The sequence below is a fragment of the Pseudophryne corroboree genome, chromosome 1 (genome assembly GCF_028390025.1).
Source record: "Pseudophryne corroboree isolate aPseCor3 chromosome 1, aPseCor3.hap2, whole genome shotgun sequence".
NCBI lineage: Eukaryota > Metazoa > Chordata > Amphibia > Anura > Myobatrachidae > Pseudophryne > Pseudophryne corroboree.
In genome coordinates, this window is record NC_086444.1 from 1,113,554,124 (window position 1) to 1,113,568,521 (window position 14,398).

The following is a 14,398-nucleotide window of genomic DNA, read 5'->3' on the forward strand; positions in this document are numbered from 1 at the left end:
TGACTATGTGACCCTGAGAACACAAGCAAGGAATATGGGATGCATAGACAACTAGGCTTAATAATACTAATACACTGTGACTGTATCCATATGAGTAATAATCACAGCAGGTGTGGTGGTGCTGCAGCATGGTGCCCTCTGTGCTGCCACTCTCCACCCCCCATGGGTTAAGCTTTGCCCCACGTCCTATGACTTACCCAGTTTGAATCGTCCCGCGGTGGCAGCAAGTGGTCCCCCCTCCCTGCCTTGTAGCTGGGCAGGGGGAGAGGAGGGAGGTCTGGCAGAGAGGAGGGCAGGGAGTGAGGAAGATTCTCCCCAGACATATCCTCCCAGCAGCAGCATTAGCTGCCGATCCTGCCTGCCAGAGAACCTGGCGATCTCCCCTCTGCTTCTGCTGCCGCTGCTGGCACCTACTTGGGGCACCTGCCCATCGCTGCCTCCCTCACCCCGACACTCTCAGTGCCACCTGTGCTGACGGATCCCGGACTTGTCGCTGCATTAATGGCATAGTTCCTATATGGATGGTATCTGCGTGCATTTAAAGGTGGGTGCCAGTGGGCAGGAAGTGGCAAAGCACTGACTCCAGCCCCTTCACCCCTTCCCCTTAGCATGCCTCTCTGATCCATAGGGCACAGGTGACATGTGGCCGTCTGGAGCAAGCAGTAGGCTACCATGCTCCCGGGACTCCGCTGTCAGGAGGGCAGCCTTCTCTGGGAACCTCTCTGCCTTGCCACCCCACTTTGTGCCAACTGGGAAGAGTGTCCGGGTCTTCATCAGCGCCAACCCTGAAGGTAAGGAGCGCGGCTTGTGCTGCTTGTTGCCTGCTAGGGGTTAAATGCACTGATAAATTATAGATGACACTTAAAAGTGAGACTTCTGCTACTGTTGAGCCTCTGTGGAAGTGCAACCCATCCATCACTGTGCAGGGAAAACATCTCCTCTATGCAGCCACACACAGGGCTATAGATACAGTATGCCCAGGCAAGGCTCAGCCCTAGCTCTGCTCCTCTGATGCATAAACATCGCACTGTCTGCTCTGCATCCTATCACACAGGCATTCTTCACTGGCAAATCTGGGGCACCTACTTTATTTTTGAGTGTGCTGTGAACATATGTCAGTCATTTACTATGCAGGTAACCAGTCCCCATGATTCACACTTCCTCAGTGTTTGACACCTGAGCAACACATATTCTGCACCCCTTGCACAAAAATACATGACAGCATGTGTAGACTGCATGAGGCATCAAGCTAATATGTGATGGATCTCTGGGTACACATGAATTCATCACAGGCTCAATGAGGCGTATTCCCTTACTATAAATACACTTTATGATCAGGACATGCTCAGATGAACTCTGTGCTGTCCCCTTGCCGTTAACAAACCAGTTTTTGCACCCTTATTTGCATTTGTTTCAGTATATTATGAAAGCATCCTTTTCTGTAGGACATTTATAGAATAAGACTAATAAATGGAATGGAATGTTATATTTGAATGGGCTGTTAATGTACAGTTACAATGGTGTGGTAGAAATGTGTTGTACTTTAACAAACTAGTTTACTACTAAGTTTAATTAAAGTGGTAGAAGAATAAACTGTTTCATTTTTATTTTTTATTTTAAATAATGACATTCTGTCTGCCAGGGGACTATTATTGATTGTTACTGCATAGCAGTAAGTTTTTAGGTACTTTCAGCTGGTGACATCATCGTCTACAAAAAGCCTTGACATCACTGTCATCCACATCCACTGTCATATGAACCAGGAATTTAAGCGCCTTTCACTGTGCTGAATGCTAAGTTGTCATTCAAAGTGCAAGAATTGTTTACAGCGAATGGTGGCTGACAAGATGCTCATTGTTTGAGAGCTTATCTTTGACCTTGCTTTTATAGGAAATGCCTAGAAATTCTCCAAGGCTCCTGTGTGAAATCTGTACTCCCCAAATGTAACAGGATCTCCACATTCTGGCTCACAATATTGCACTGGGATCCTGCTGTGTAGTTTGCAGCCTACACTAAGCAAAAAAAAAAATGGGAGCAGCTAAAAGTATCACCAGGATGTCATGTAATATTTGCTGAGAAATCATTTTCTGTAACCTGATGTAATAGGCTGTTCTGTATCAGGCTTTCACGACGAAGCTTACGCATTATTAATGAACAGGTCTGGGTTTTATGGTACATCTACAGCACTGTCACTGTTGGGTGGGAGTAACTCACAGGGTCATTGTAGGAAATACAATATTTCTATGGAAAGTAGCAGATTCCACAGTAATGTAAGGACAAACACTAGATATACAAACTGATTTTTGCCTTTTGGTTTATCATAAGGAAAAGACACCTGAATATCAAAGGTCATTAATAGTATAAAGATTTCCAACAGTGCACTTGCACCCATGCGCATGCTGTTATTTGTAGTGCCACAAGTTTGTGCTGTATACTGTGCCCCCATTTAAGTGTTGAGCCTGTCATAATTAAATTCTCATTGACCCCATTATTAAATATTTTTTTATGAACACATTATTAATTCATTTATAACACATATCGCCCTTAATTATTAAAGGATGGAGAGAGACAAAAATGTGAGGCATAAAGTCCTAGCCAATCAGCTTCTGTCTTACATTTTATAGGCTGTGTTTGAAAAAATGACAGGAGCTCATTGAGTGGCACTTTATCTCTCACAATTTAATTTTTCCCCAAGCGTTGATAAATACCCCCCTAAGTTAGTATTGTCCCACTGAAAATGACTTGTTATTATTTATTCCTGTTCTGGTAGGCAGATAGCACATTTTGCGTGAGCTATCATGTGTATATGTTCTGCCTTTATGTTCCTTGGCAGTTTGTAATGTGTTTAAAGCAAATTGTTTGCGCTTTAGAAGTTTTCATATCACCACAAACAGCATTTTCAGACTCCAAACCACTAGATAGTACCACCAGATAGAAGAAAACTGCATGGGAAGTGTGGCGCATCCCCCAAAAAACCCACCCCTTACTAAATAATTCCTGAAATTCCATGTACATACTGCAGCTCAAATTAATGCTGTTTTACAGGGAAGCAGATGGATCTGGAAGTGAGGGTTAGCCGCTTCTGCAGGTATTCAAAAGTTTGCAGCAGCTGATGGGAGGAGTTAGGCAAATCAAGGACAATGCTTTCTAAGTGAACAAATGCTTTTACTTTTGCACACTGAAGTGCACAAAAGAGATTTTGCATAGTTGCAACACATAATTATTTAAATAAAATGAAATAGGTGTAGGGGACACATACCCAGGGACTGTTAATACTCCGTAGAAGGGTGCCCAGCAATTATATCCCTGCAAAAGGATCACATTTCGTCAGCATTATTCAGGTACATTACTTAGATTAAAGCGCTAAATATTGGCTTTTGTCCATCCATTCCAGTTTTTCCATTTGAAATCTTATGGCAAAAGCAATACATGCAGCTTCTCACAATTTGAATAGTACTGTATATTGTATGTGTATATTGGGTTTCAACCACAATGCGTCATTTTAGAAATAAATTATCTCTTGTACATTAAAGACCTTTTTATTTTACGAGCTTAAAAATGGAAAATCAAATAGCAGTGTCAAGGTTTGTCTGTAAAGCACTGCGTAATACTGTATGTAGGCACTATAAAAATGACTAGTTCCCAGCCTGTGAAAATTACGGTGACTGTGCGCTCCCGAACAGAGCAACACTTGAATTGCTCCACCAGGTGCCATCTAGTGGCTGCCGGTGTGCAAAACACTTGAGTTCCCCCATAGAGTTGAGGAGCAGCGTTAGCTTTTTATTACATGGGATGGTCTATAAATAAATAAATGTCACATAGCCTAGGTTATTTTACTTTTTCCATAAAGGAGTAGTTCATTGCAGTCTGCAGCAGATATAGTACCATTGCATCCTGCAAATCTGCCTAGATACGAGCTGGGGCGCAGAGCTTTTCAGAGCAAAATGGCTCCATTATTTAGACATGCAGGACTGGTCACAAGCAGAGGGTGGTATCTAACAGAGAGGGAGCACAGAGCAGTCGTAGCAATAAGCCACATTTTGCAGAGCAGTGCAGAAATGAGACTTCAGTTTACAGAATATAGCCTGGTACACACTGTGCAGATCTCTCTGTAGATCAGAAAGATGCAGTGCTGCAAGTATGGAGGTACGGGCTGGTGCTGTGTACCGGTTAGAAATTGGCAGCTGGTACGCAGTACCGCCTGCCCAACCACCTGGCAGCCGCTGTGTCCGAGGGAAGGAAAGCGCAGTGCACGCCTCTCATGCCCCTCTCCTGCCCTCAGTCCGGTCTCCCTCCAGCGGCAGCATGTAACACAAATCAGGCGCTGGTTCGTGAGCCAATCAGAGCTCACATTGCAGCAGCCAATCAGAAGCCACTGCTGCCAGACCGCAAGCTCTGAATGGCTCACGATCTGGCGTCTGATTTGAGATACACGCCGCCACCAGAGACTGCACTTAGGGCAGGAGAGACACTATTGGGGGGCAGGGCATATTTGTACCTGGCATTACACTGCTGGCGGCATATGTGTATCTGGCACTATACTGGGGGCATATGTATCTGGCAATACTGGGGGGATATGTCTATCTGGAACTACTGGGGGCATATGTGTATCTGGAACTATTGGGGCATATGTGTATCTGGCACTGCACTACTGGGGGCATATGTGTATCTGGCACTATTGGGGGCATATGTGCTGCACTACTGAGGTATGTGTATCTGGCACTATTGGGGTCATATGTGTATCTGGTAATGCACTACTGGGAGCATATGTGTATCGGGCACTGCACTACTGGGGGCATATATGTATCTGGCACTATTGGTGCATATGTGTATCTGGCACTACTGGGGGCATATGTGTATCTAGCACTGCGCTACTGGGTCATATGTGTATCTGGCACTATTGGGGCCATATGTGTATATGGCACTGCACTATTGGGGTCATATGTGTATCTGGCCCCCCACATGTGTATCACATGCAGTCCTTTAGCTTATATGCAAAATCTGCCACTGCTGCTAATTTTCCAGTCTGTAGCCCATAGGCCATAGCTAGCTAATGTCATCTTCAGGTTTGAATTGCAGAGCTTGGTAAATCTGACAGTATCACATCTGCCATTGGGGGTAATTCAGAGCTGATCGCAGCAGCAAATTTGTTAGTAGTTGGGCATGTGCACTGCAGGTGTGGCAGATATAAAGCAGAGAGAGTTAGATTTAGGTGGCTTATTTTGTTTCTGTGCAGGGTAAATACTGGCTGCTTTATTGTTACACTGCAATTTAGATTTCAGTTTGAACTCACCACACCCAAATCTAACTCTCTCTGCACATGTTATATCTGCCCCCCTGCAGTGCACATGGGGGTCATTCCGAGATGATCGCAGCTGTGCTAAATTTAGCACAGCTACGATCATTCACACTGACATGCGGAGGGACGCCCAGCACAGGGCTATCCCGCCCCGCAAGTCAGTGGCACCCTCCCCCCCCCCCCCCCCCTGCAGAAGTGCAAAGGCATTGCACAGCGGCGATGCCTTTGCACTTCAAGAGTAGATCCCGGCCAGCGCAACTTTAGCGTGCTGGCCGGAAGCTACTCATAGCTCCCCGGCCCGCAGCGGCTGCCTGTGACGTCACGCAGCCGCTGCGGCCCGCCTCCCATTCTGTCCGGCCACGCCTGCTTTGGCCGGACCAGGCCCACGAAACGGCGGCCAAACGCCGCTGTCCCTCCCCGCCCAGCGACCGCCTCTGCCTGTCAATCAGGCAGAGGCGATCGTAGCGGCCCGACGGCCTTCAGCCGTCTGGCATGTGCCGCCGCACTGCGGTGCCGGCGCATGTGCAGTTCTTACCCGATCGCACCGCTGCGATAAACTGCAGCGTGCAATCGGGTCAGAATGACCCCCATGGTTTTGCCCAACTGCTAAAAAATTTGCTGCTGCGATCAACTAGGCCCATAGAAACCCATGGGGCTGCTGCTCCTGTCGGAAACAGAGGGACCGTAGCAGGTATTGGAGATACCTGTCACATATTTGGGTAGTACTAAATATTTGTGGTTATCCCCCGAAAATGGGTATTTCTGAGGAATTTGCCAAAAATATTTAATGATAAATGGGCCCCTTAATGTCACACAATAAAAACTACAAAACCCTCATTCACTATTTTATTCAATGAGAAAACATTTTTTTTTCTTTGTACCATCATTGTCCAATTTAGAAAAAAAAAATCACATTAAAATGACGAACTTCCAACGCAAAGTAGTCCACGTTAGTATTCCCTGAGACTCTCCCTTCAGAGACAGCCAATCACAAATAGCTAGCATGCTACAATGCTTGTGGTGTAGGGGAGTCCTGGGTATCTATGGATAGACAGCAGTAAATTTGTGTTTATCGTTCATACAGTCCAGGTGTGTAATTTTTTGAATGGAACTTGTCTCAGGTTTGTGGCTTATTTTCCCATTTGGGTAAAGACAGAACCCACAGGAAGCACGCTCTCTGCTAATCACAGCCCGGTCTGTCAGTCCCAGAGGGAGAAAACACTTCCCCCTAGGGCTGCTTGTAGTGTCTGTGACTGACAGGTAGAACTTCCAATAGGAAGTCACTATCAATCACTATGAAGCCATTGCAGTCACAGACTGCAACTGGCTCACTGAGGTTGGCTGATTTTACTGAGGGAGGCTGCAGTCCTGCAAGCCATAGGTAAAATCCGCCATTGGTAATAAGGTCTGATTTCCTTGAGCCAGAATGATTTCAGTGATATACTGTACTGTTGCTGACAAATTTAAAGAAGAAATTTGTTTAGAACCAGCAAAATCACATCAATTTCAAGAAATCTGACCCTTTTACATGTACTCCTAAATATTTTAAGTAAAATAACATGACAGCAAAGTCCTGAAACTGTTTTAGCATCTTTTGCCATAGTGGGTGCAACTGGGAAACACGTTAAAAGTGCCCTTTATGTGTTAATTGTATATGTTGTGTTATATTTACTTTATGGTTTATTTTTATGTGTTTTTTTAAATTGTCTCTGTTATGTTTAGGTTGTTAATTCAGTATTCCTACATATGTTTTATTGGTTCAGAAATGTTTTTTTTCTTTATTTTATTATACATTTTCACTAGAAGGTTATTTACTGGCAAACATTGGAGGTCATTCCGAGTTGTTCGCTCGCAAGGCGATTTTAGCAGAGTTGCTCACGCTAAGCCGCCGCCTACTGGGAGTGAATCTTAGCATCTTAAAATTGCGAACGAAGTAATCGCAATATTGCGATTACACACCTCGTAGCAGTTTCTGAGTAGCTTCAGACTTACTCGGCATCTGCGATCAGTTCAGTGCTTGTCGTTCCTGGTTTGACGTCACAAACACACCCAGCGTTCGCCCAGACACTCCTCCGTTTCTCCGGCCACTCCTGCGTTTTTTCCGGAAACGGTAGCGTTTTTTCCCACACGCCCATAAAACGGCCTGTTTCCGCCCAGTAACACCCATTTCCTGTCAATCACATTACGATCGCCAGACCAATGAAAAAGCCGTGAGTAAAATTACTAAGTGCATAGCAAATTTACTTGGCGCAGTCGCAGTGCGGACATTGCGCATGCGCATTAAGCGGAAAATCGCTGCGATGCGAAGATTTTTACCGAGCGAACAACTCGGAATGAGGGCCATTATTCATGTTTATGAGAATGAAGAGATTCACACTCTCTGCCTGATGTAACCAGTTTGCATTATAACTTATGCTGAAGTTATGTGAACACAGCATTTGCTGTATAAAGTGACACTATGCTCTATAAAGTGACATTAAGTTACATTCAGTTGTCGGCAAATGGGGCACATTGCTGCAACGTTTAAACACCGGCAACGGCAGCTCAATTCGCACCCTTTGCCCAGCCGATTAGCACCCATTTTGCTCAAAAGTGCTTGCTACCCTATGAGGTGACGAAAACTTTTGAACGAGATTCCGCTGCCATAAAGTGCGGCAGGTGTCGTGAGAGTTCGGCCGGGTGAACAAGTCTTTTTCTAATGGTGTTGTAGAAATGGTGGGTTGGGTTCATCCTCTTTTGACCAGCTCCATTTCTGTGCCACATTGGGGGGATCCCATTTAGTCCCGAAGGCAGCCCGATGCTGGCACTTATGGAGGATTTTTTTCGTTTGGGATCTTCTCATAAGTGCCATGTTTTCTGGGAGATTTTCCAGGGAGAATAAAACGGGCTACAATTGAATTGTCAGAAAATGATATTAGCCCCCCAAAAAATCACGGTAAAAGGCCATTTTTTTTGTCCCTAATAATTTGCAGGACTAATTGAATTCCGCGTTGTCTCATTTGCACACCCCACATGTCTCCTCATGAGCGGGGGTGATGATGCCATTCGCGTTAAAATGCATCATATTAGCCCTGCCCCCGTTTCACAATGCAGCAGGGGTGATGACGCCATTCGGCTTAAAACGCGTAATTATAGCCTCACCCTCTCTTCACAATGCCAGTAATGTTGGCATTGTAATGAGGTGGGCGGGGCTACGATGACATGATCACATCGCCATGCCCTCGTACCACCTCCTCCACACCCCCCTCCTGTGTGACTCGGCTGCTCCCTCAAGCAGGGCCGTCTTAACAGCAGTGTAGGCCCCTGGGCACAGCAATGCACTGGGGCCCCTACCCATGCTCCAGCGGTAGTGGTGGGGGGTGCTATCAGTGGAAGCTTTGATGTCCCGTGGGTGGTAAGGGGTGTTCTATCTTCTGCTCAGCATGTAGGACCTGGAGCAGTAATTTCTGCTAATTACTCCTTTACTGCACAGATGGGGCGGGAGGGAGAACACTACACTGTAGAGGGGGGCATTGAACTGAATGAAGGGGCCCTGGTACATGAATTCCAGGGTGGTAGGGGGTGTTTAATACGTAGGGGAGGGGTGGATAGTGGAGTGGGCTTAATATTCATCATTTTCTGGTGGGAGGGCAGCTTGCTTGACCACAGATATCTCAAGTTCCTGGACATAGATTTCTTAGCTTTGAATTGGATAAAAAACTAGAGAGTGTCACCTTTCAAAATGTACTGGGGACTTGGGGATCAGGGTCCAGGAGCCAAAGCAAACCACCAATTAAAATATAAAACTGCATCTTAGGCGTGTGGAGCTGGAGCAAGGACCAGCTACTTGAAGGCGGATATCTCTGGTTCTGGCAATAGTAAAGACAAGCTGCCAGTGTCCAACAAAAGGGGAGACACACAGCTTTTGGAGTATACCCTCATTAAAACTCTAAGTCAGACAGAACCTGAGATTTCTGGCTGGGAAGAGCAATTAACAGGCTTGGATGGGGACCACTGCTTTGAAGTCCGATATCTCTAGTTCCCCAGGGCCGATTTTCAAAAATCTGGTACCCCTGGAAAGAGGGGACCCTCAGTTATCAGCCTAGGGCCCTTATACTCCTGGGGCCCTTGGGAAAGTGCCCATTGAGCCCATACGAAAAGTCGGCCCTGCCCTCAAGGAGGTATTACCCTCTAGCCCCACCCACCAAAAAAAATGCCTAAAATGGTAATACTCTGTGGTTAGGTATTCCAGGTACCCCTCCCTGATGGTTGGGTACAGGATCCCAACAATCAGAATGTCAGCAGTCAGAATAACTACAGCAGCATCCTGTGGTTAGAATCTCAACGCATTTAGGTAAGTAGGCTAACCCTCCCTTTAACCCTCCCTACCCGCAGCTTAACCCTGACCCTCCCCCTCATACTTACAGATTGTGACAGGAGTACAGCATCGGGATTCCGATGCCTGTTTTCTGACCCCCAGCCAGGCCCGATGACAGGGGAAATCAAAGGGTACACATGTACCGGGCCCTGTGATTCCAAGGGGCCCTGGACTCTCAGGAAACTTGGTAGTCCAGTCGGTACCCTGTATACTGCTGATCCACACTGAGGCAGCCAGCATAATCAATCAAAGATCTTTGATCCTGGCAAAGCAGTACTTTGCTGGGATCAAAGCTGTTAGATTGATTATGCTGCCTGCCTCGGTCTGGATCTATCGAGTTCTGAGCTGCGAAGTGGCCAGACCCTGCATCAACTTCCTGCTGCAGCATCCAGTATTTCGTGTACAGTAAGTGTGTGTTTGTATGTATGTGTATATGTGTTCTACTGTATGTGTGGAGAAGATATAAACTCCCCCACATATTGGCCAAGACTGGTAATTGAACTCATGACCTCAGTGCTGTGGAGCAGTATTATTAACCACTATGCAAACAATGCTGTGTAATCAGTGGCGGATCCAGGGGGGGGCACTCGGGCCCGTGCCCCCCCTGTCATTTGCGGCCTCCGTCCCCTCCCGGCGCCGCACAGGGAGATGACGGGCGCCCGCTGAGATTGTGTTACCAGCGGGCACCCGTCTCCCTGCACAGCGGCAGCCGGAGGCAGGAGCTCAGTACTGAGCTCCGGCTTCCGGCGCTGTCACTGTGCGGCGTGCGCTATGGGAGAGACGTCAGTCATGACATCTCTCTCATAGTGCTGACTGAGGAGCGGACACCCAGAGAGGACTCAGAGGAGGACTGCAGCGGTCTGGAAGCGGGAACGGGGCTCGGTAAGTATGATGTTTTTTTCTTCCTTAGTGCAGCGGGGGCATCTACTGGGGGCAAACTACGGGGGGACATTACTACTGGGGGGGCATCAACAAGGGGCAGTACTACAGTGGGGCATTACTACTGGGGGCAAACTACTGGGGGCATTATTACTGGGGGGCATCTACTGCGGGCATTACTACTAGGGGGTCATCTATTGGGGGCATTACTACTGGGGGACATTTTTACTGGGGACCATCTACTGGGGGCATTATTACTGGGGGGCATCTACTGGGGGCATTACTACTGGGGGGTCATCTATTGGGGCAAACTCCTAGGGGGCATTACTACTGGGGGCAAACTACTGGAGGACATTATTACTGGGGGGTATCTACTGGGGGCAAACTACTGGGGGACATTATTACTGGGGGGCATCTACTGGGGGCAAACTACTGGGGGACATTATTACTGGGGGCCAACTACAAAGGGGCTAACTACTGGGGCCATACTACAGGAGGGCATTACTACTGGCGGCTTAACTACAGGGGCATTACTACTTGGGGGCTAAACTACAGGGGGGCCAAACTACTGGGGGCATAACTACAGGGGCCAAACTACTGAGGGATAACTACAGGGGACAAACTATTGGGGGCATTACTACTGGGGGCTAAACTACAAGGGGGGCATAACTACAGGGGCTAAACTACAATGGGGCAAACTACAGGGGTGCATTACTACTGGTGGCTAAACTACAAGCAGGCAAACTACTGGGGGCATTACCACTGGGAGGCTAAACTAAAGGGGGTGGGGGTAAACTACCGGGGTCATAACTGCAGGGGCATTACCACTGGGGGCATAACTACTAGGGCGCTAAATGACTGGGGGCATTACTACAGGCAACATTACTACTGGGGGCAATACGGGCATTGCATAAGGGGCACCACTACTATGGGGTCTATATAAGGGGCACTACCAGTACAGTGGACATTGCATAATGAGCGCTACAACTGTGGGCATGGTATAAGAAGCGCCACCTCACATGCACCAAATGCCGCGCGCAAATGTACTTGCCCCATCCATGGTGCACCCCCTATCATTTTCTTCCGGATCCGCCCCTGTGTGTAATGATAGGAATCCCACTAGTATGATTGGACACAATAGATCACATGACTGTGCATTATTTCCAAATGACTGCAAACCTCCCAGCATAACCGCACATCTGGGGACAATGAGGGTCACTCAGATCTGATCGCTGCTGTGCGTTTTCGCACAGCGTACGATCAGGTCATAACTGCGCATGCGTAAGCAAGCGCATCGGACAACAACAATGGGCATCGCCGGTCAGTGACGGGATGGTGCTCTTCTACACTACCGCTCACTCTGCATTCCCCTCACACATTGCTCTACTACACCACCCCTCACCCTGTAACCAATCTCCACACAGATACTGCTCTCCTACACTACTCTGCTCTACCTTCTCAAAGGCACTTCTATCCTACATTGGGGGTCAGTCCGAGTTATTCGCTTGCTATCAGTTTTTAGCAGCCGTGCAAACGCTATGCCGCCTCACACTGGGAGTGTATTTTAGCTTAGCAGAAGTGCAAACTAATGTATCGCAGAGCGGCTACAAAATAATTTTGTGTAGTTTCTGAGTAGCTTCAGACCTACTCAGCGCTTGCGATCACTTCAGACTGTTCAGTTCCTGATCTGACGTCACAAGCACGCCCTGCGTTCGCCCAGCCACGCCTGCGTTTTTGCTCGCACGCCTGCGTTTTTCTGAACACTCCCTGAAAACGGTCAGTTAACACCCAGAAACGCCCACTTCATGTCAATCACCCTGCGGCCAGCAGTGCGACTGAAAAGCTTCGCTAGACCCTGTGTGAAACTACATCGTTCGTTGTAATAGTACGTCGCGTGTGCGCATTGCGCCGCATACGCATGCGCAGAATTGACGTTTTTTTGTCTTATCGCTGCACAGCGAACAAATGCAGCTAGCGATCAACTCGGAATGACCACCATTACCCCTTAACCTTCCTGCACACAATGCTCTCATTTACTACTCCTCACTGTGCAGCATCTCCCTGCACCCACTGCTCCTCCTTCACCAGCGCCCAGTAATGCTCTTCTACACTACTGCTTACCCTGCATTCCCCTTCACTCACACATCCAATCGCTAGGGGCGTTCGCAAGGTGATTGACAGGAAGAGGCCGTTTGTGGGTGGCAATTGAGCGTTTACAGGAATTCTCCTGAAAAACACATGCGTGCCCAAACGTTTTCAGGCAGGGTGTCTGACGCCAGTTTACACTCCGCCTGGAGGCGGCGACTATCTGATCGCAGGAAAGCAAAATTAGCAGCCCAGCAATCAGATCTGAATTACCCCTATGTTAGAGACCTACTGTAGCCTCACATACACATGATAATTTTTCTCATCTAAAATAGAGCCTTATGATACATTAGAGAAAACTAATGACATACTGTATCCTCACTATACAGTAACATTTTCAAGATGCAGTTAGGGCCTTAAGGAAAATGTTTTACTAAACAAATCTGTAAACACTGATCACATTTCCATTTCAAAGTGCTTGTTTTACTGCTCCATGGAGACCTTTGAATTGATCTTGAATTACAAGTATCTTTAAATATTGAATTGATTAGTAAACTAAACTAGGAGTGCTTCTTACCTATTATTATGTCCTACCCAAATAAAATATAGCATTCATATGAACCCTGCAATTTTCGTATTACTATTCAGAGCCCCAATGTCTCTTTGATTGTTGTACATTTAATGAGTAATATCCCTTTTCACCTAAATCCCAGGTCCGACCCCGATAACTGAATACGGTTTCAAGCCATTTTACAGCAACATGAAACCTTATCAACACCACAGGTTGGACCTGGGTTATTCCCCGTGGCTTTGAGGCAGGTGTGGAAAAATTGCTGCAAAGTAAAAAATGCTTAAAAAAAAATAGAAGTGTTAATAGTTTATTTTTATCAATTAACAAAATGCAAAGTGAATGAACAGAAGAGAAATCTAAATGCAATCAACATTTGGTGTGACCACCCTTTGACTTCAAAACACGTCAATTCTTCTAGGTAGGTACACTTGTACACAGTTTTTGAAGAAACTCGGCAGGGAGATTGTTCCAAACATCTTGGAGAACTAACCACAGATCTTTTGTGGATGTAGGCTTGCTCAAATCCCTCTGTCTCTCATGTAATCCCAGACAGACTCAATGATGTTGAGATCAGGGCTCTGTGGGAACCATATCATTACTTCCAGGACTCCTTGTTATTCTTCACACTGAAGATAGTTCTTAATAGAGATGAGCGGGTTCGGTTCCTCGGAATCCGAACCCGCCCGAACTTCAGTTTTTTTTACACGGGGCCGAGCGACTCGGATCTTCCCGCCTTGCTCGGTTAACCCGAGCGCGCCCGAACGTCATCATCCCGCTGTCGGATTCTCGCGAGGCTCGGATTCTATCGCGAGACTCGGATTCTATATAAGAAGCCGCGCGTCGCCGCCATTTTCACACGTGCATTGAGATTCATAGGGAGAGGACGTGGCTGGCGTCCTCTCCGTTTATAGAGAAGAGAGTGAGACTAGAGTAGAGAGAGACACAGTAGTAATTTTGGGGAGCATTAGGAGGAGTACTTTAGGAGGAGTACTACTACTTGCTGAAGTGATAGATAGATAGTGTGACTGTATAATGTATATCTGACTTGTGGGGGAGACACTGACAGTGGGGAGCAGTTAGAGTCTGAGAGCAGGACTTGCTGCCAGAGTGCCACACTGCCATTGTGACCACACTGACCACCAGTATAATATATATTGTGATTGTCTGCTTAGGAGTACTACTTGCAAGTTGCTGATAGTGTGACCAG

General features: G+C 47.0%; 1 protein-coding gene across 2 annotated transcripts in view; it reads left to right on the plus strand.

Annotated features, from left to right (window-relative positions):
- Positions 1 to 217: 217 nt before the first annotated feature.
- The window catches only part of NWD2 (NACHT and WD repeat domain containing 2), a 375,307-nt gene continuing 361,126 nt past the window's right edge, over positions 218 to 14,398 (plus strand). Inside the window, exons 1-2 of one of the 2 annotated variants that reach the window (XM_063922359.1) lie at positions 218 to 544; positions 629 to 791. In XM_063922359.1, coding sequence (XP_063778429.1) covers positions 518 to 544; positions 629 to 791 — 190 coding nt within the window. In that variant the 5' untranslated portion in view covers positions 218 to 517. Of the gene's footprint in view, positions 545 to 628; positions 792 to 14,398 lie in introns of those variants that run through there. The other variant, XM_063922376.1, reaches the window with a different exon arrangement.